The 19,936-nt window shown below is 36.3% G+C and overlaps 1 protein-coding gene across 1 annotated transcript in view; it reads right to left on the bottom strand.

Annotated features, from left to right (window-relative positions):
- LOC150109966 (monocarboxylate transporter 9-like) overlaps positions 1-19,936 on the bottom strand; it is a 63,607-nt gene that overhangs the window by 41,961 nt on the left and 1,710 nt on the right. The window contains exon 3 of the mRNA XM_090400564.1: positions 11,332-12,231. Within this exon, the coding sequence (XP_090256690.1) occupies positions 11,332-12,231 (900 nt within the window). The remainder of the gene's footprint in view (positions 1-11,331; positions 12,232-19,936) is intronic.

The following is a 19,936-nucleotide window of genomic DNA, read 5'->3' as shown; positions in this document are numbered from 1 at the left end:
TGCAGCAGATCCTGTCCAGCTATTATCCTAGGTAGGTACAACCGGTCAACATCATTTCGTGGATGTAATGCATGATGCATGGTCATTAGTTTTCTAGTTTTGCGGTCTAGTTTGTCCAGGTCTTCTTTTGTCAAATTTATTATGCCAGCTGCGTATTGGATCACTGGTGTAGCCCAAGAATTCATTGCTATAATTGTGTTTAATCCATTTAGTTTTGTTTTCAGAATATTTCTAACTCTTTTGGTGTATTCTGGCGCTTCGTGTTGCTTAACTTTCTAGTGGAGAATGTCACTGGCTTCTAATATTCCTAAGTATTTATAGTGTTCGTCAGCTTAAATTCTTTTATATATTTCTCTTGATCAAAATTAAAATTGCTAGTGTCATTAATTTTTCCTCGTTTAATAGATAAAATTGCGCATTTATCTAGATCAAATTACATTTTGATGTCCTGACTGAAAATACGAACTGTGTTCAATATGCTGGGCCGATTTTCCCTATAATTTTAAGTCACCCATATACAACAGATGGGATATTTTAATATTATATTTAGGAATTTGATATCCAAGGTTTGTTTTCTTCAAAATCATAGACAAAATTCATCAAAGATATGTTGAAGAGAAAGGGTGAAAAGGAATCATATTGGAAAATTCCACGATTAATGCTGATATCTCCAAATCGTTCATTATTCACTATTAATGTTGTTTTCCATGATTTCAAAGCAGCAGCCAGAAACTAACATATATTTGTACTAATTCCAAATATTTGGAGTGATTTCATCATTCATGAGTGTGGGAGGGAATCGAAGGCTTTCTTATAATCTACTATGCCATGTTTAAGTTAGTTCTGAATTTCTGAATTTCTGAGAATCATTTTTTAATAAGGGTCTGCTCTTTTGTTCCTCTAGATTTTTGAAAATTGCCTTTTTGTTCAATCGGATAGATCTGATTATCTGATGAGCAGTGGTATATGGAATTTGCTATGTTTGCAGTGAACAGATTAAGTATAGTTGGTAGGCATTTAATTGGACAATAGTTATTTGGGTCTGCACCCTTATCCTTCTTTCATGAAGAGAAATGTGTGCCCAGGTATCATCCAGTCTTTCACTAAGTCTGACTGCAACAAATTATTAAATTGATTAAATTGTTCGGCCGTTCGATCATGTAGACTTTGATGTTTTAACCAAAATCCATGTAGTTCCTCTTTGCCAGGTGAGCTTAGCTTTTTTTTTTCCCTTTTTTTTTCTAGATTGTGCACTGACCATTTTGCATTTGTTTTTATTTCATTTCTGATTCTATTACCTTAATCCATGAGTCTTCTTTATTGCGTTCAATAGGATTATCCCAGATTGTCTTCCAAAATTTGAGTGTTTCTTCTTTTTCTGGTGAATGAATATTTGCATTTGTATTTCTCTGGAGAGACTGAAAGAACTGACGTTGGTTCTATACATAGTCGCTATAATTCTTTGTTTTAGCTGTTGAGTAACTTCAATTGTTTTGTTAGCCAAATTATATGTGTTATTCAATTTGTTTTTCATGTTATTATTTTTCAGCCGTCCTTCTTTAAAATTCTTTAAGTTTATCAAATCAGTTCGAAGTTTGGTAACTTTTTATTCCAACCGGAATTTCCATGTTGCAGATTTTTTCCTCCTCGACTTTTGCTCTTTCGGTTTGCAACCAAACTTCACTGAAATGATATTAGGCTGTGCTGTCTAGGAGCTGATTTGTTTCCTTTATGCTGTTAGTTGTGATGATTTTAATCGCAGCGTCTAAGAGGAGTTGTTTTAGCTTAAAGTTATGTAAAGCTTTTAATGGTGGTTGGCTTGTACGGTCATTTATGGAGTTCATATTTTCCAATATCCCTGACTTCATTTTACACTGCCCTTCTGTCAAAACATTCTGATGTATGTCGTCAGCTTGATGTTTACTGAATTGAATTCCAAAGTTTGATATAGCTACCCTCTGATGATTTGCTGTTAGTGGAGTTGTTGGTTTATTACGTAACTCTTTCAGCTCAAGTTCAGTAAATATTGTGTAATGGAAAATGAAATTCTTTTGGTCCAAAAACCTCTGTTTTGTTATTGCAGATTCTGGGAATCTTTGTTTCCTAATTAAATGCATACGCTTTCTAAAACCTCGTTTTACTGGTCTTGATCTGGAAAAACATTTCATAACTTCTCTGTTTATTTTACACTTGGTTAGACTATAATAAATTTAGTTTAATCCTTTATCCAAGTGTAAGCAAACAAAGTTTGCGCCTGAAAATATCTTCAGGACTGAGGTAAGGTGGTGCAACACCAGGAAACTCCGAGCAATGGTGGGCCAAGCTCTCATCACTCCTTGTCTCAGTATCTCCCGTAATGCAATTGAGGTCGAAACCGGTCTGGGTAGTGTCCCTTCCCTTAATGCATAGCTGTTTTCTTCTACAGTCCATTTTTTTACATTTGGTTTCTTCCACTCGCTTTTCTTCTTCCTGCCCAGATTGCCCAGCAAGAAGAGCTGGGTCCTGTAGCCCATTTGTCACTTGATGTCCAGAATCTCCAACATCTGACGCAATCCTTGATGACCTGGGCGTCGACTGATCCGGTATGGATCTCTTCTTCCTTTTCGCCATTAAGATGGAGGATGGAACACTGTTAGTCTGGCTCCTCAGTTGAGACCTGTCTGACAAGGTTGGCCCTGCTGGCAGCTATGCTACCGCCAGAATAGCTCTCAATATCACTGAAGCACGCAAGCCCCACTGCCATGAAAAGGCCGTGTTCCTTCGGGGGGGGGGGAATTATTATTATTATTATTATTATTATTATTATTATTATTATTATTATTATTATTATTATTATATTAGTTATTCATTATACAAAAAATACTGTATAATCTTCATTGTTAATTTATAAGATTATATGCCGTAAATATAGAGGCAAAAATATTATTAAAAAATTTAATATAAATCCAATGTACAAAATAAACCACGTATGCAGCACTCAACTTAGTGCTGATTTTTGTGAAATTATAAGTTGGAATGTCACTCAAGATGAATATTGTATATGTGTAAGATATTTTAGAAATAATAAAAAAATGTATTATTGTATTGTGTAAGGAACTGTAAGTTTATTATTGCATTGTACAGTGAATGCACACTCGTGTCAATCCATATGTAAACACTATGGATAAATATTTGGTTCGTTTAAAAATGTACGTATATGTATATGCATAAAAATTAATGTATTCTGCATTCTGTACTGAATCTTTGTACTCTACAGAAAATTTAATAATATGTTTCACAGTATATATGTATGACTATAAGATTCAATGAAAATGTTACAGAATAGAAATCAATACAGAGGATCTGTCAAGGATGCCAATGTCACCACTGTTATTTAATATCTATATAGATGAATTATTAAATAAATTATTTAATAATAACTATTATTTAATATCTATATAGATGAATTATTAAATAAATGGAAGGAAAATATAATACCGGCATTTAAACTGGAGATAGTGGAACTATACCTAATACCTTTTTCTTTGCAGATGAACAAATAATCATTGCAAGAAGTGAAGATGAACTTCAAAAATCAATTTACGCCTTAAACATATATTTAAAAAAATAAATAAATAAAAAATAAAACAAAATAAAATGGAATGAAAATATCCACAGACAAAACAAAAATCATGGCTTTTAAAGGACCATTTCCAGACAGAAGTTAAATCATGATTGAAAATAAAATTTTACAACAAATTAAGTGCTTCAAATACCTTGAATGTGCTGTTTCATATAAAAAAAAGCTGACATTGACATTAAAATTTTAAATTTTCTAAAGATAACAGTAATGATCAATAATATTTTCAAACCTAACCAAGTTCAAAAGTACACAAGAATAAGAGTTGACAAAGTTTTGGCAAGACCTTCTCTATTGCACGGAAATGAATTATGGACCATAAATACTGCAAAATAATAAAAAAAAATAGAAACTGGAGAAATGAAATTCCTGCGTAGGACAGGGCCATACTCTATGGGACAAAAAAGAAGCACAGAAATGCGTAAAGAACTAAAACTAGACTTACTATTGGACAAAGCATGCGACTACCGAAAGAAGTGGATTGAACATATCAAAAAATGGACAGTTCAAGAACTACCCAGAAAAATATTCCGATTCCACTCAGTTGGAGTATATACGAGTAGATGTCAGGGACGACCAAGAGAAATATGGAATGACACCAAAATGGACCAGTGGGCCTAAATAACTGAAAGTATGATGTCTGGATAGGTGTAAATACTTTTTATGATAATGAATCTTGTAATTGTAAAGAAAAAAAAATTATTATTTTTACAGGATGCAAAAATAATTAATGCATACAGCATGTGTGTGTTTTTCATTTTGTTACTGCGTATTAAACCTGAAATAAATATTCAGTTACAAGGACCTAATGGATTGCGATATGAAATCACTCAACTAAACTGTAGCTATCCAAAATCGTATAAACTTAACAGAAGTATCGAGTGAATACATTTGTGAATGTATTATCAAAACAAAACGAAACAGTCGTAGTACAATGGTGTAATTCAACTACTTTTTCAAAGTAATCGAATTTTTCAATGCAAGTTATTTCAACTACTTAATTTCATCTATTAATTATAATAAATTAAAATAAACTCACGTAGATTATTATAATACTTAAAAACAATCATAATAATTATTTTAAAATAATTAATTTTAAAATAAAATAATTAATTTTAAAATAAAATAATTAATTTTAAAATAAAATAATTAATTTTAAAATAAAATAATTAATTTTAAAATAAAATAATTAATTTTATATAATAAAATAAAAATAGTATGAATGTTCATCACAAATAATTAAAAACTAATAACAGCAAACCATTGCACAAAATAAAATGCATGTATACATTACTTAGGTTTTGTTGTAGTGTTGCCAAAGAAAATTGTAAAATTTACTCAGAAGGTTTGCTGTATATTAGTCAATAACCAGAAATATTAACAAAGATACTGAATTTGAAAAAAAAAAAATTATTACTATCAGCTGTTTATTAAAAATTTAAGTACATCTAGATTAGCAAAGGTATGAATTAACTTATTATCCAAATTCATGTTTCAAATTTATTGAAAGTTCATCTAACAACTCCGAAGTGTATTAGAGATCATGTTTATGTCTATGATGATAAATTTGAACGCCTTGGGATGAAGGGGGGGGGGTGAGGAGGAAATGAATACTTCCGTTTCAAGACCTACTTCTTAGTAGTTGACAAATTTTACTGATGTTGTTATTATCTGCATATACGTTTATACGCATAAGAATAATAAATAGTTTTTTCTTCATAATAGACATTCGATAAATTATTATACTTTTAATCTATTAAATGTTCACAACTGCGCATCCTCTGAAACACAAAGACTTTATTAAAATAACTTTCACGGCTTACGCATGTAACAAAAATTATATAGAACGACCGCATTGCCCAAAGAGGAAAATTTGCATCACAATAATGGGCTTTCCGCACATCTATTTTTACATTCATTTTTGAACAAAAACCAAACCCGTATCAGCATTGAAACTTCTACTCTACTTACTCATCAGATGATCACTTCTCATGTGACTTTTTCATATTCTGAAGATAAATTTTCATTGAGATCTCAAACTTTGAAGCTTTCGTTGAAGGATCTTTTAAAAAACGTATTTCGAAGCATTTTTCCCCCAGATATACCAGCGACAACTAAGCAGAAGATTAGAAGAAGAGTACTTGATCACACGCTAACCTTTAGTCATGAAAAAATTCGTTTATTTTATTGTTAGACTTCATACACATTTTTATTCAACAAGGACGTTGCTCCTGATCCAGCTGGCGGTACTTAGAAGGTGGTTGGCATAGCTTCAGTAGCGGTTCCAGAGCCCATAACAGGGCACACAATCCAGAAATGCCCGCCAGAAGATAGAAAAGATGATCGTAAGACCCCATAGTATCTCTGAAGTACCCTGCAATGCAAATAAATATTTTCGAAATTCTAATCTAATTAAAATGAATAAAATTAAATATTTTTAAAATATGAAATTAATTTTGAAAATATTTATTATTTATTTACACAACTGTAAAGGAATTTATCACACGGAATTTATTAGCAGTGGCTCTTATTTTATCGGTTTTGGAGGAGAGTGGGTGTATAATAGTGGCTATTTCATCAGAGTGGAAAAAGGCACAAGGTAGAACCTGAACGTCTGTGAGAGAGAGAGGGATGGATTTAAGTGTGTGTGTGTGTGTGTGTGTGTGTGTGTGTGTGTGTGTGTGTGTGCGTGCGCGTGCGTGCAAGAGAGAAAGAGAGAGAGAGAGAGAGAGAGAGAGATCATTATTATCAGGATTCCCCTCTTCTGGATAGAACTGAGCAATATTTTACAGAGGATTTTAGTGCGCCACCCTAAATATGGGAGCAATATTTTATGGCCTTGGCGTAGTTAGGATTTGTATACAGTTAGCAGCTGTGAAGGTGTGAAGTAGTGTCTTGTGCTTAAACGTACACAAAGTGTTTGGCTGCTGTAGAAGCTATAGTTGAAATGTGATTGTGCCAGGAAAGATTGGAGGTGTACGTCAGTCCAAGAAGAGAAATCTGATCGTGTTTGGATATCTCAGTATTGCTAAAAGTAAGGAGGATTAGGAGGAAGTGAGCTCTTTAGAAGACAGAGGTTCAGGCTGCTGTTTGTGGTGGATCTTGAGAATTCTAATACTTAAGCAATACAAGGTTTGTCGAATGAAAAGTATGAATGAAGTGTAGTCATCAGCAAAGCTATGAATAGGATTGAGCTTCTTTTGAACAGAGGTCATATATAAGACCTCTGTTCACAAGATGAAGAGAATGGGTGAAAGAACGGAACCCTGGGGTACTCCTGCGTTGATGAGGAAATCAGGAGAGGAAGCCGTCCACCATGACACGTAGTGAGCAACCAATGAGCAAGTTGGTGATCCAGTTACTGAATGGGAAGGCAGACCATAGGATGGTAGTTTGGTGAGTAGGCCACTGTTCCAAACTCGATCCAATGCCTTTGAATTGAAATCGAGGGCGACCCCATGAGTTCTTCCAAAGTTTTTCATGGCTTGAGTCCAGACATGGGTGGTGAAAGCAAGATGATCAGCTGTAGATCACGAGTGGCAGAACTCGTACTGCTGGTCACTGATTAATAGGTGGGTCTCTAGGTGATTCAAAAGTTAGTTGTTGATTACCTTGTCCATGATTTTAGAAAAAACAGAAATGGGAGCAATTAGACTATAGTTTATAGGTTGACGTTAATCACCTTTTCTATTTCCATGTTGTAGGGTAAAGCCAGTTGAATAAGACAGATTAAGGCGATACAGGATAGGCGTTAGTTCTTGGTCACGAAATTGTATCACAGAAAGCGGGATACCATCAGGACTAGATGCTTTGTTTGTATTCAAGTTATTAAGGATTCTTCTGATTTCTTTCTGGAGGAAGACTATGGGTGATACGGAGAGCCGTTGGTGGTGGAGTTAAGGTAACTTTTCCCAGCTCATCAGTGTTGGGATCGGAAGATAAGAATGATGCCATTAAGCCGGCCTTGTCTTTAGGTGAAGTAACTACAGTACCATCTGGATGTGAGAATAGTGGAAACCTGAGTGGGCAAAAATTGTATCCAGTGGATCAGAAGTGCCCACTACCATTTGAGCAGAAGGTGAGTTTGGAGCATTTGGCCCTTTCAAGGTCTGATTTAGATTTGGTGATGATTTTTACAGATGTTGAGAGCTGCAGCGGAGTGAGCAGCTGTAGTTTTATTATTGGGCCATTCTTTATATGGAGAGGTTTTTTTATTGCACTTTGCACACTTTTTGAGAACCAGTGCTTGCATGAAGTGGAATAAAGGATGAAAGCCCCCATTCCTGTAAGGATGCTTTTTGTTATTCGGTCTGAGCAGGTGTATGGATCAAAAGAACTGAAGCAGTAGTCATGCCATGAAATGAAGGAATAGAAGTCGCGGAGGTCGCATTTGGAAACGACCAAAGAAGTAGTGAGAAATCATTTGTTGTGCCAAAGGACATAATATTGAGAACTTGGGAATGAAGGATTGTTCTGCAAAAAGAGACTTGTATGGTTGTAATCAGAGTTACCAAGAGGAGAGCTGACATCCACAATATACTTGGAAGGAGAGCTTGCTCGGCAGAGGTCAAGTTTGTTGCAAATTGTAGGGGGGGGGGGAGATTGTCGGGTATTCCGTTGGGGAGATTGATGATATCTGTTAGGCTACTGCTAATGACGAACACCTCAGCCTACCTGCGTGCTTGATCGGTGAAACTAAAGATCGGAAGCCAATATGATTTGCGAACGTTGAGAAGTTCCTAAGAAGGATGACCTCACTATTGGGTATTTCCACTGTAGAAAGTTGAGCTTTAGAGAGAGAGAGAGAGAGAGATGAAAAACGTCAAAATGGTTTACGGAGTATGGAGAGCGATAGAGAGGATATATGAAAATGTCAAGTTGATTTGATAGGGAAATTTTGAGCCAAAACAGATCAAACAGTGCAATTTGAGGTTTTGCAATCCCTGGCATGGCATATTAGTTATGATGTATGAACAAGTGTCGCCCTTCTGGCAGAAAGAACTATGTAATGTGTAGTTTGGGTTGAGGTGGATAGTAGTTGTTGAAGTTACTAGTTCGGAGGGGGATGATAGGAATAGTAATTCTGATTTACATGACTGTAAGTAGAGGTGCACATCGTGTATATTGCTAACAGTCACAGATATTGGTGAAGTACACGCAGAAACTTTTTTATGAGAATTAATGTTAATGGGTTGTATTGGGGGACAGTTATCGGTTGGACTTTTTCTGAATTTTTTATGATTTTTGATTAGATATTTTTTTGTGATTTTTGAATTAATTTTTGTAGAAGAATTTGTATAATCCGCAGTAAAATCGCATTTCATTGGATTGTGATCCATTGTGTGTGGTGAGGAAGAGATAAAAAGGAAGTTGGGCATGCGGTGAGAAGTGATTAGACTCGCAAATATATTGCAACAGAGAAGGAACTTGGTCTTCTGTCCATAAGTGATTCAACAGTTCCCTCTCAGCCACAGCAGTTGGTCTCCCTCCAGTCAGGAACTGTCAAAATACGTGGCTGCATGATTTAACGCTAGCTGATAGGTTAGGCTCCAGATTGGTTTCTAACTGGTTGGATCCCATGCACTAAGCAGGGGCTGGCCACCCTGCAGTATGACTGGTATGTCATTGAGAGTATCACTCTTACTGAATGTAGGAAGAGAGAGAGAGAGAGAGAGTTAGAGGAGGGTAACAGAAACAGGAAGCCTTACTCTAGTGACTAAACATGGCTGCAGTCATTTCAGGTCTCTAATAAGCAAGGTAGTGAGATACCGGGAGATGAAATCTGGGTGGTAGATGTTTCATCTACCACCCAGAAATCTAGTCAGCATTTCCTCCAATTAGAGAAGTGATACTTTTTGCGGAGTCAATAATCGTCAGATTCGCCAGAGCCCTGTTTGTAGAAAAATGCTATGTCGTAGAAGGGTTGGAATAACTTTATACCGCGAGAGGCTATATATTGCACATCGACAGTCCTTTAGTCTCCTAACTTACTATTAAATAAAATGAACATAAAATGAATAGTGCAAGATACAATAAAACCGTATAAAAGCACTGATATTTGCAGATAAATGCTGACTTGAATTTTATTTTGTACGATGTGGCATACTGTTGATGGCCAACGCTCTTTCCTTAAGAATCGATGTTATCTAAACTAGTATCTCTCCTGTTTCAAGAAACGAGCTAGATATGCATAGAAGCAGCTCTTAATTCGATGCAAATTCTATTTTCCTTTCCTTCACCAGAGGCGAAAACCGTAGTAGGATCACTTTCGAAAATGTTAGTATTGGTATTCTTAAGCACTTCAGCCAACTCCCTGACAAATGCTCTGCGCTGATGGGCAGTGATAAAAGAGATGCCCTACTTTTCGATTCCTTAACAATCGCAGTATAGGATCGCATGGTCAAGGTCGGTACAGCGATTTCATCAATTTCAGGAGAAGTCGGCCGTAAGGGATCCTCCAAGCAAACTCCAAGTGAAATGGTTGTTCCCAACTTTTTCTGAAGAGCAACTCTTCATTTATGACTAGATCCAGTGTGTTTCGAAACCAAAATAGTCAAATAGTTTCCAGTAATAACTGTAGTCGGTGTTAACTGAAGCACCCGAATTCCACTACTAAAAGTGTTTTGAAAGTGTTTTGATTATGTTACCTGTAAAGTTCTGACATTCTGGAGTCACCTCCGCACATGGACCACGGGGGGACCTCTGGTCTCGAAACAAGGCAAGAAATATCCTAAAAATACTTAATTGGAATACCTGAATTGTAATTTGATACTTTACTTTCCGTATGGTTCGAACCGTGTTGGTAGTAGATGAGTATTTTAATATAAGGCGTTTAACATCCTTGCGTCGAGGGGAGTTGAAGAAAAGTTCTAAGAACTTCGTGTTTTCTATAACTTCGAAAGTAATCAATCAGATGCCTATAAATGTGCTTCAGTGATGTTTGTAATATTAATATTAGCTATGCGGGTACTATAATTGTTTTGATTACCATTGCTTTCTCATTAAACGGCAAATAATTTGATTTAGCTTTTTCAGTATAGAAATTAAGTAGTTTTTGGATGTTCAAAAAGGGCTTGCTAGGAATCCTAGTATTATTACAGACCTCTCCTTAATGGTGTAGAATCATATGGAAGATTATTAGCCTTTATAGTTTCGAAAAATTTAACCTGAGTTTTGTCTGGATCAGTTAAACAAAAACTGACTTCCGAAACTACTCAGTATACCAAAGAATGTGTGCATGGAGTCGAAATCCCGGAAGATTCAGACGACAATGTCAGCTTACGTGACATCTTAACTCCCTTTTGAGTCTTGAGCATAGGCTTTCTTCGCACCACGTGGGCCTCGCCAATTTTGCATAAAAAAAACGTTCTAGTACTAGAAAGAAAAGAAGAAGGCTCACGGAGGCAGACTTATTGAGCCATTTGAGCACTGGAATGGGCTCTGACAAAAATCAGTTTACAGCGATTGACGTTTTCTTAAATATTTTTTAATTATTACTATTGTTCTTTACACTGTCGAACGCCTTCTCTAGGTCCGCTGGAAAAAGGGGCGAAATGCGGACTAAGTCGCAATTTATTTATCGTGATGTGCTATTATAATGGAAGATAATCTACGCTTCTATCAGCAAGTATATTTTGATTGTGGTTAATAAATTGACAACAGAAACATCACTGGCATAAATAAAATATCGTTTCCACTATTAGGATACTTACCAATAACAGGTGGAACACCTAAGAAGGCCAATCCAGAAATGAAAGCTATTGAGCCCATGGAAATTGCTTGTTCATTCGGCATATAATGAGCTACAAGAACCGAATACGTGACTTTCATCGCTCCTTCAATCATGCCGAAACAAACAGCCATAGAAAGAAGCCCTACAAATTCTTTTAAACACACAAATCCAAGCATGGTTCCTCCTACCAACACGAATGTAGTGCACATAAAATTCTTTATGGTCATGAAACCTCGATCCGTCACCCATCCAAAGCAGATACGTCCCAGTAGGTCACTCAAAGAAAAAGCCGAGATGAGGTATTTAGCTGTTACTTCTGGTATTCCTCTGTCCATTCCGACATCTACTATGATCGTGGATACAGTGAGGAATATGAAACCAAACCCACCTTGAGTAATACCTATGGAAACGAACAATGGCTTACTGAAAAATCGAAGCAAGTCTTTAAAAATATTTCGTCCCTTCTGTTTCGTCACTTCTTGTTCGGATAGCAAACAGTGAGAAGAAGTTCCATACGAAATATGGTCATTGTGGATTGGGGATGATTCCTTAGGAACAACAACTTTTTTCCCAGGATAAGCACTGCTTTTCCTCTTGTTATCCTCATCCGAAGGCCTACTTTCTTTATTTCTTTTCTTGATCCACGAAGGAGTTCTGAGCAACATTCCTGATGGAACTAGGTGCATTGCTATGCCACTCAGGATGAAAAATGTTCCTTGTAAGCCGTACGTTTCAATAGAAACATCGATGAGTATTGGAAGTATTAAACCACTAACAGAACCTCCTGCGAAGGCAAATCCGGATGCTGTCGCTCGGTATTTAACGAAGTACTGATTTAAGGAAACCATGGGTAGAATTCCACTTAGCCCAAACCCTAATCCTAAAAAAGGATATTATAGCATAAAAGAAATGAAGAATAAATTAGAACATATGAGTATCTTAAAAAAACAAACAGAATAAATGTACTTTTAACACATTGATTTATTACACATTGAAATAATTTTAATATACAACTTTGACCGTTATTATTAATTCTAATTAATTACAAAATCACTTGCTCATATTAATATTAATAATATAATATTATCAAGTAATTTTGTTATTCGATTTACATGATCAAGTAATTATAATCGATTACTGTTAATTTCTTAAGCGAGTAATTGTTGCTGAACTTTCTTCTTCTTCATGTAGCTTCCTGAGTCAGAGGGTACATCACCATGTCCTTCCAGTTCTCTCTGTCGATGGCTATCCTTTTTGTTTCTGCATAGACGTGATCCTGTCCATGACCTTATGTCTTCAAACTATGTTGTTTGTTTTTTTACCTTTTGATCCTTTTCCCATATTTTATCCTTCTAAAACTGTTGGTATCCTCTGTCCTGCTGAACCTGTCATGGTCATGGTCATGGTCCTGCCAATCTCAACTTTCTCTGGATCATTTCCTGTAATAAAGATCTCTCTGTTTTCATTCTCTGTAAGACATCTGTATTTGTTGTGTAATCTGTCCATGAGGTTTTCAGAGCTCTCCTATAGCATCACATATCAAAGGCCATTATATGTTGTCGTACTATCTTCTTGAATACCCAGGTCTCACTTTCATATGTGAAAACTGGTCAAACTAATGTTTTTATCATTCTTTTCTTTGTCTCGATACCTACAGACCTTCTGAGCAAATCCTTATTTTTCCAGAAGCCATCTTTAGCTATGGCTGTTTTATTTCTATTTCTTTAAAATTTACATTGAACTTTAGATTTTGAGAAATGAAATAAGAAAGTAATTGTGTTTGACTTTTTTAGAGAAATCGAAGCTGTAGCATCAAGAATCACCAAATGAGCAGTGTTATATTCATATATAAGCAAATAAGTGTAATTTAGCCTAAATCTAATGGAGGAATGCCCAAGCATGTCTGATTGCAGTATCTAGGGCCGAATCACAGACGTCTAAGACGCTGTTAGAATTGATGTTCTGGTCACCACCACCAAGTGGAGTACTCCAAAATGGATGAAATTCAATGGAAACTTGAAGCTTGAGGAGGCTAGACCCGAGGAGGGTTCGATTTCTACAGAAGTTTGGTTTCGTGGGCTTGTTATCAGCACTGGTTATATTCTCTCACCAACAGACTTTAGATAATTAGATTAAGAAACTATCCGGAAGTGAAATAACGTAGGCAGGTATATGATGTGTCATCCACATTCCTCTGAAGAAAGAGCAAACCTCTGTAGTGCTAGGCATCACTAGATGATACACATACCGACCACTGAATTACAAATCTTTATGCAGATGTACGTAAACGTCCCTTACGCAGCGAATATGAAAAATACTCGGTTGCGTGTGTTACCACGAATCCTAAAGAATGGGTACTGGTCAGTAATCGTTAACAGTGTTGATCACAATTGGAAAAACAAAGAATCTTCGGACTTCGATAAAGGGCTCATTGTGTGTGCCCGTCTGGCTGGAGTCACGATTTTGAAAACAGCAGAGCTGAGTGGTTCCTCAAAAGGTGAGATATCCCGGGTGCTTCAGTGGCCAGTATATGTGTATAAATTTTATAGCCTGGTGAAATATCACCTTTGATTACTGGAAGCTTGAATTTCATTCAAAAGTGAAGCCGGGGATACTTTCCTCATTCCTTAAGCTACACAAATAAAATTTTCAGAATTACATTAAACATCATGTAGATAACCAACAGTTTTGTTTTAAAAGGTAGGAACAGTTTTAAAACGGCTATTCCATAAACTGCCTTCTAAGATACTATACTGGACTGGACCTAGTCACTTTAGGAAGCTGTTGGGTCAATCAATTTGTTGCCATAATTATGCCTAGTTTTCCAGGTGTAACTAGATTATTATTATTATTATTATTATTATTATTATTATTATTATTATTATTATTATTATTATTATTATTATTATTATTATTATTATTATTACGGGAAACTCCAAGGAGTCCTTAGACTCATCGAGTGAGTCCCTAAACATCATATCAAGAACTATTCAGCATTTGCACAGTATCTATCATACTTTACTTTGAACTCATTCACAGTCTTGACACCTACAACAGAATCTGGCAACTTATTCCCTTCATTCACCACTCTACAAGTAAAAAATATAGTTCTAACACCTTTACTAACTACACTCTTGCTCAGTTTCCATGGATGGCCCCTAGTTCTCCCACCACCACACCTGTTCTGAAAACTTTCCTCTAATTAATCTTCTAAAAATGCCCTCACTAATTTGATATCATATCGTCCTCAATCCTATCGTCCCCTTTTCTGCCTATCAGCCGGTTTCTGTAACCCACAAAACTTCAACCTGTTCTGGTAAGGTTAATTCCATAGACCTGCTACCATCTTGGTCACTCTGAATTAATCTTTCAACTGAATTAATCTTGTAAAACCTCAGTAATTTGAATGTCTCAACATATCACCCCTTTTTTCCTATCAACCAGTTTCTGTAACCCACAAATCTTTGACCAGTTCTCATAAGGTTCATTCCATAGATCTGCAACCATCTTGGTCACGCGCCTCTGGACCTCTCTACTACCTCTTCATCATCAAGAAACCCTGACTCCTAGATCTGCGCGCATTAAAATGGTGTCTTATCAAGGCTTGATAAAGAGGAACAATAACCTGCTTGTCTCTACTCGTCAAAATATTCTACAGTAACCAAGTGATCTGATGAGATGCTTTAACCGCTTTAAACTTTAACTTAAGGTTCTAGCAATGTGGTATACCGCTGATAATCGTTTCACCCCAAAATGCATAACCTTACACTTTCCACATTAAACTGATATCCATTCTACTATGCCCAGACTCCGGTCTACTCAAATAATCCTGCAACAGTTTAACATTATCAGTATTAACAATTGTTCTACCCAAATTTGCATCATCGCAAATAACTGAACAGTTCCTCTCAAATGCTTTCCTGTATCATTAATGAACCAATTAAATAGCAGTGGCCCAAGAACAGAACCTTGGGGCAAAGTGCTAGTCACAGGCCTTCTTTTGGACTCTACTCCTGAATAAACTACTCTCTGATATCTTTCCATCAACCACCCTCCCTCCCTTCCATCTCACCAACCCTATATCCATCCTCATGTGCTGCAGTTCACTGATTCGAATTCCATATGGTATCCTGCAAAAGGCCTTTGCAATGTCCAGCAATATCACTGTACACCAGTTACCCTTATCCAATTCAGCTGTCACTGTATTACAAAACGTGAACAAGTTACTGATCTACCCTTCACAAATCCATGTTGACCCCAATACAGTATCACATTTCCATCTATCCATTCTTGTGTTTTGCTCTTGACCAACTTCTCCAATTCTTTGACAATGACTCCTGATATGCTGATTGGTCGGTAATTTGCTACAGCAGTCTTGGAGCCTCCTTTCTGCAATTGAATTATTTCCCCCTCTTTCCACACTCTTGGGACTAACCCACAGCTGAGAATTAGATTAAACAATATGGTCAAGGACACTGACCATATTCCTTTGCTGCTTCACGTAAGAATCGAGCTGGTATACCATTCAATCCCACATATGTATTCACATTAAGGTTCTGTAATATGCTATTCACTTCCATTTCATTCACCTATATGCCATCGGTTTCCTCATTTATGCAATATCACTGCCTGGATACTATTTCGACTAATATTTCGACTGATTCAGTTACCTTCCTACCATCAGAATTCCTTAAAATCATTCTGCCATATGCATTTTTTCTTTTACTTGCAGCATATTGAAATAACTGTTTGGGATTCTCTTTAGCCTGCATTGTTGCTAATTTATTGCACTGTTCATGTGCCTGCAGGTCACCTTTCTCCTTAAATTCCCTCCACAACTGCTTCTTTCTCTTTTTTTTTGCAGCAACAGCTTGATAGTGTTATTCATCCATTACTCTCCTGACTCTAGATATGCAGGCAGCCATTACCTCCCTTAAACACTTCTTTACCACTTCCCGTGCACTATCAATATCCCCTTGCAGTTTTACATGCCATGGCACTGATCCAAGCAATCCCCCCCCCCTAAGCTTATCATACTTACCAACCCGGTAATTCCACATATACCTGTTTTAATTGGAGATTCCACACATTTAGCCACCTACCAGGTCAATCCAATACGATTACTCTCACCAGTTGGTGGCAACGTGGTCATAATCGTTATAGACAAATTCTATGATGTAATTACTAGATCGAACACTCTCGAACCCCTAGTGTACTACATTACATGCTGTCTCAGGTAATTATCCCTTAGCAACTGCATAAAATCCATGTCATTCCATATGTCCTCTCCTCCTTCCAATCTATGTCACCAAGTTGAAATCCACCATGATAATTACCTGTCCTCCACTCTTTGAGTCTATTTGCCAATGCATACTACCTCCATCATCTTTTACATCCCCTGGTCTACAGCAGCATCCAACTGTATTTTTGTTCTGCTGGCCTCAATCTCACACCATAGTCTCAGATGTGCTATTTTCATTGTCCTGCAGTCGAACTTCTCATTTGTTGCGATTTCTCGGCTATCAACAATAACACTCCTCCCCCATTCTTTTCTTTGCATCCTTCCTGAACACACTATACCCTTCACATTCTATCCCACTAGCTATATCATCTTCCGTTAGCCATGTCTCACTAATTCCAATAACCTTATTTGGCTACGATGAGCCGTCCAATGCCAAACATTATCTCTGCTTGTTCCTAATGCCCCTGATATCAGTGTAAATAAAGTGCAAAAGCCCCTGTGGCCCACCTCTAACTTGACACTTTATACTTACTATCCCATTACGGTTTGTTACCATTGGTAATAACTCAGGCATATTATACACATTCTTACACCCAACCGCCTCACTGATGTCTGCATATCCACTCAACAGCTTAAACCTCCCCCTAAAAGCTTTAGTTTCCCCTGATTCTGCACATTCGCTTTCATTTCATTCATCAATATTTTTTCTAGACTCTGCACACCAAATCCATTCAAGTGCAAACCATCCTCCTTGTATAAGTTCTTTCGGCCATCAACTCACTCACACATTCACAAACTCCACACCAATCCTTCTGCATAACCTATGCATCGAGTCATTCGCTATTATGGCCCTTCTTCTCAACTCTACTCTGTCATAACGAGGGAACAGACTCACTATCTTAACTCTTTCACTCTTTTCTTTTGCTACTTTCAGTAATTGTTTCATGTCCTCTCTCAAAGTCCCTAGATGTAATCCCTGTTGAGATATTGAAAGGACATGCAAAGGCAATATTTGCTGAGGAATTCAGTAAAATTCTCCATTGTATGACTTAATAAGAAATCCATTACTATACAATACTTGTCCACCTGAACTTATCAGTTATGAAAAGTCAAAGTGCAATAGAATATATGCCGATAAAAAAAGTAAATATTATCGAAGCCTTACAGATTCACATCACAAGTATACTTGGTTTTAAATCCAATTTGAAAAAGGTTCATTTTCACTCCCAGTTTTTAAAATCATACATTCTTCTTCCTCACGAAAAAAATAAAGTTCAACCTCCTGAAGCACTACTTACCTTCGTATTCCGAACTACACTCTCTTTGACATATTTGTGCCAACGTATGCACAAATTAGTGTTTGTGCATAATTTTGCTGTTATACACGATGCTAGAAGATATCCAACTTAGAATAACTGTTTCGATCAAGACTTTATTGTAACTAACTGTGACCATCTATTATCTCTATACAAATCACAAATCTTTCCAACAATCGACTACAGTTCTTACATTTTGAGTGGCGCTTCTAAAATAATTAACCTCAATGGCTTTGTATTTAACAAACAAAATATGAACTTCTGGAATTATCAGGAAGTAACTATTTCAGAAACTGGAAGCAGTCATTTAAGTTCTTCTTAGATAAATTGAAAGTACCTGTCCTCATACCAAATAACTACTGTATTAACAAACAATTGCGAGATTTATAAAGCAAATGATTGGAATAAATTGTTTGACAAAATGAAGCAATACCAGCACAGTATATTAACTATATTAACAAACAAATGGTGTACTCCTAAACTTATTATAGGATAGAAAATTTTTAGTCTATAAGCATTTTGTGTTATTTGATATATACAGGGTATCCCAAAATTCACGCAAGATTTAAATTTAGCGCCATTTGTGCGGTAAAGTGTTGCCGACGAGAAAAAAAAGACAGCGTGACAGCTGACAGTTCAGGGTTATTAAAAAGGACCACACACAGCGAAGAGAGTTCGTTGAATGGATTATGGAACGACAACAAGTGGATGCTTATTTTTCGAACAAAATCATCTTCAGCGATGAGGCTCATTTTCATCTTGATGGCTTCGTTAATCGACAAAATTGTCGCATTTGGGGTTCAGGAAATCCACGAGTGATTGTTGAGAAACAAATGCATCCACAACGTGTCACTGTTTGGTGCGGATTTTGGGCTGGAGGCATCATCGGTTCATTCTTCTTCGAAAATGCGGCTGGTAAGGCAATAATAGTTAATGGTGCTCGCTATCGCGACAGGATAATCCAGTTTTTTGTGCCTAAATTGCAAGATATGGATGTGGACGACATGTGGTCGTCCACATCCATATCTATATTATATTATATATATATCTATATTATATATATATATCTATATCCACATCCATATCTATATTATATATATATATATATATAACTTAATTTTTTCTGTATGTATTCTGTATATAAATTACGTAATTCTGATTCCTAAATCGAATGTTGTATCACTTTTCATATTTTTAGTAAAATTACTGGAGCATCTTGAAAAAACATAATGTCTTCCTGCTCCTACAAAAGCTATATTAATATATGGAATGCGTATATTTCCTTTCCCAACAAACACAGGTTCGAATGTCGTCCAGGACAAGAGATTTTCCAATGAAGATCAGTTAGCATGTCTAATGTGGGGGTTTTGGGAAAGGGATTTGGAAAAGCTCTATTTCTCAGGTTTTTCATCCTGAGAAATAGACAAGCCGGCTAGAAGAAACACGCCAAAGATTTTACAGAGCTCTTAGGAATACTATTACAACTGTGATAAAGGATTTAATTGGAAAAGGACTTATGATTTCTATAAATAGCTAGAATTTAATATCAAACAGTGTAGAGAGAAGCCGAAAACCTATTTTTTTTAAAAATATTCATACGAAGTTATACTCGTGATGTGATGTGTTTGGCAAAAAAAAATCTATTTGGGTACTTTCAAACAACAGGAAGAACGTTTTCTTCGGGTGTTACTTGTCTTCCCACTGAAATATGATTTAAGAATCAGAATTGGTTGCAGCCATAGATATTCTAGAATTTGTGCTCATCTGCGTAGTGCAAAGTCTGTTAAATAAGAAAGAGAAATATAATGTACTACCACGAACGAAATTGCTTCCAGTGAAACGGAGAAGGTAATTGATGTACAGGACGAACGGAATCGGCGAAAGAATAGATTGTGATAGACAATCAGATATTCAAGCATTTCCCGATATGTCTCAGGATAAAGGTAGATCTGCTCTCATACTTCCGATGTTATTTCTTGTTTCTGCTCTCTGCATCTAGAATTTCGAATATCTTCATGAATTCAAAA

This window comes from Typopeltis vanoorti, chromosome 1 (genome assembly GCF_054136105.1).
Source record: "Typopeltis vanoorti isolate ZY-2024b chromosome 1, IOZ_Tvanoo_1.0, whole genome shotgun sequence".
In the NCBI taxonomy this organism is placed as follows: Eukaryota; Metazoa; Arthropoda; class Arachnida; order Uropygi; family Thelyphonidae; genus Typopeltis; species Typopeltis vanoorti.
This window is presented reverse-complemented; position numbering and strand designations above follow the sequence as displayed.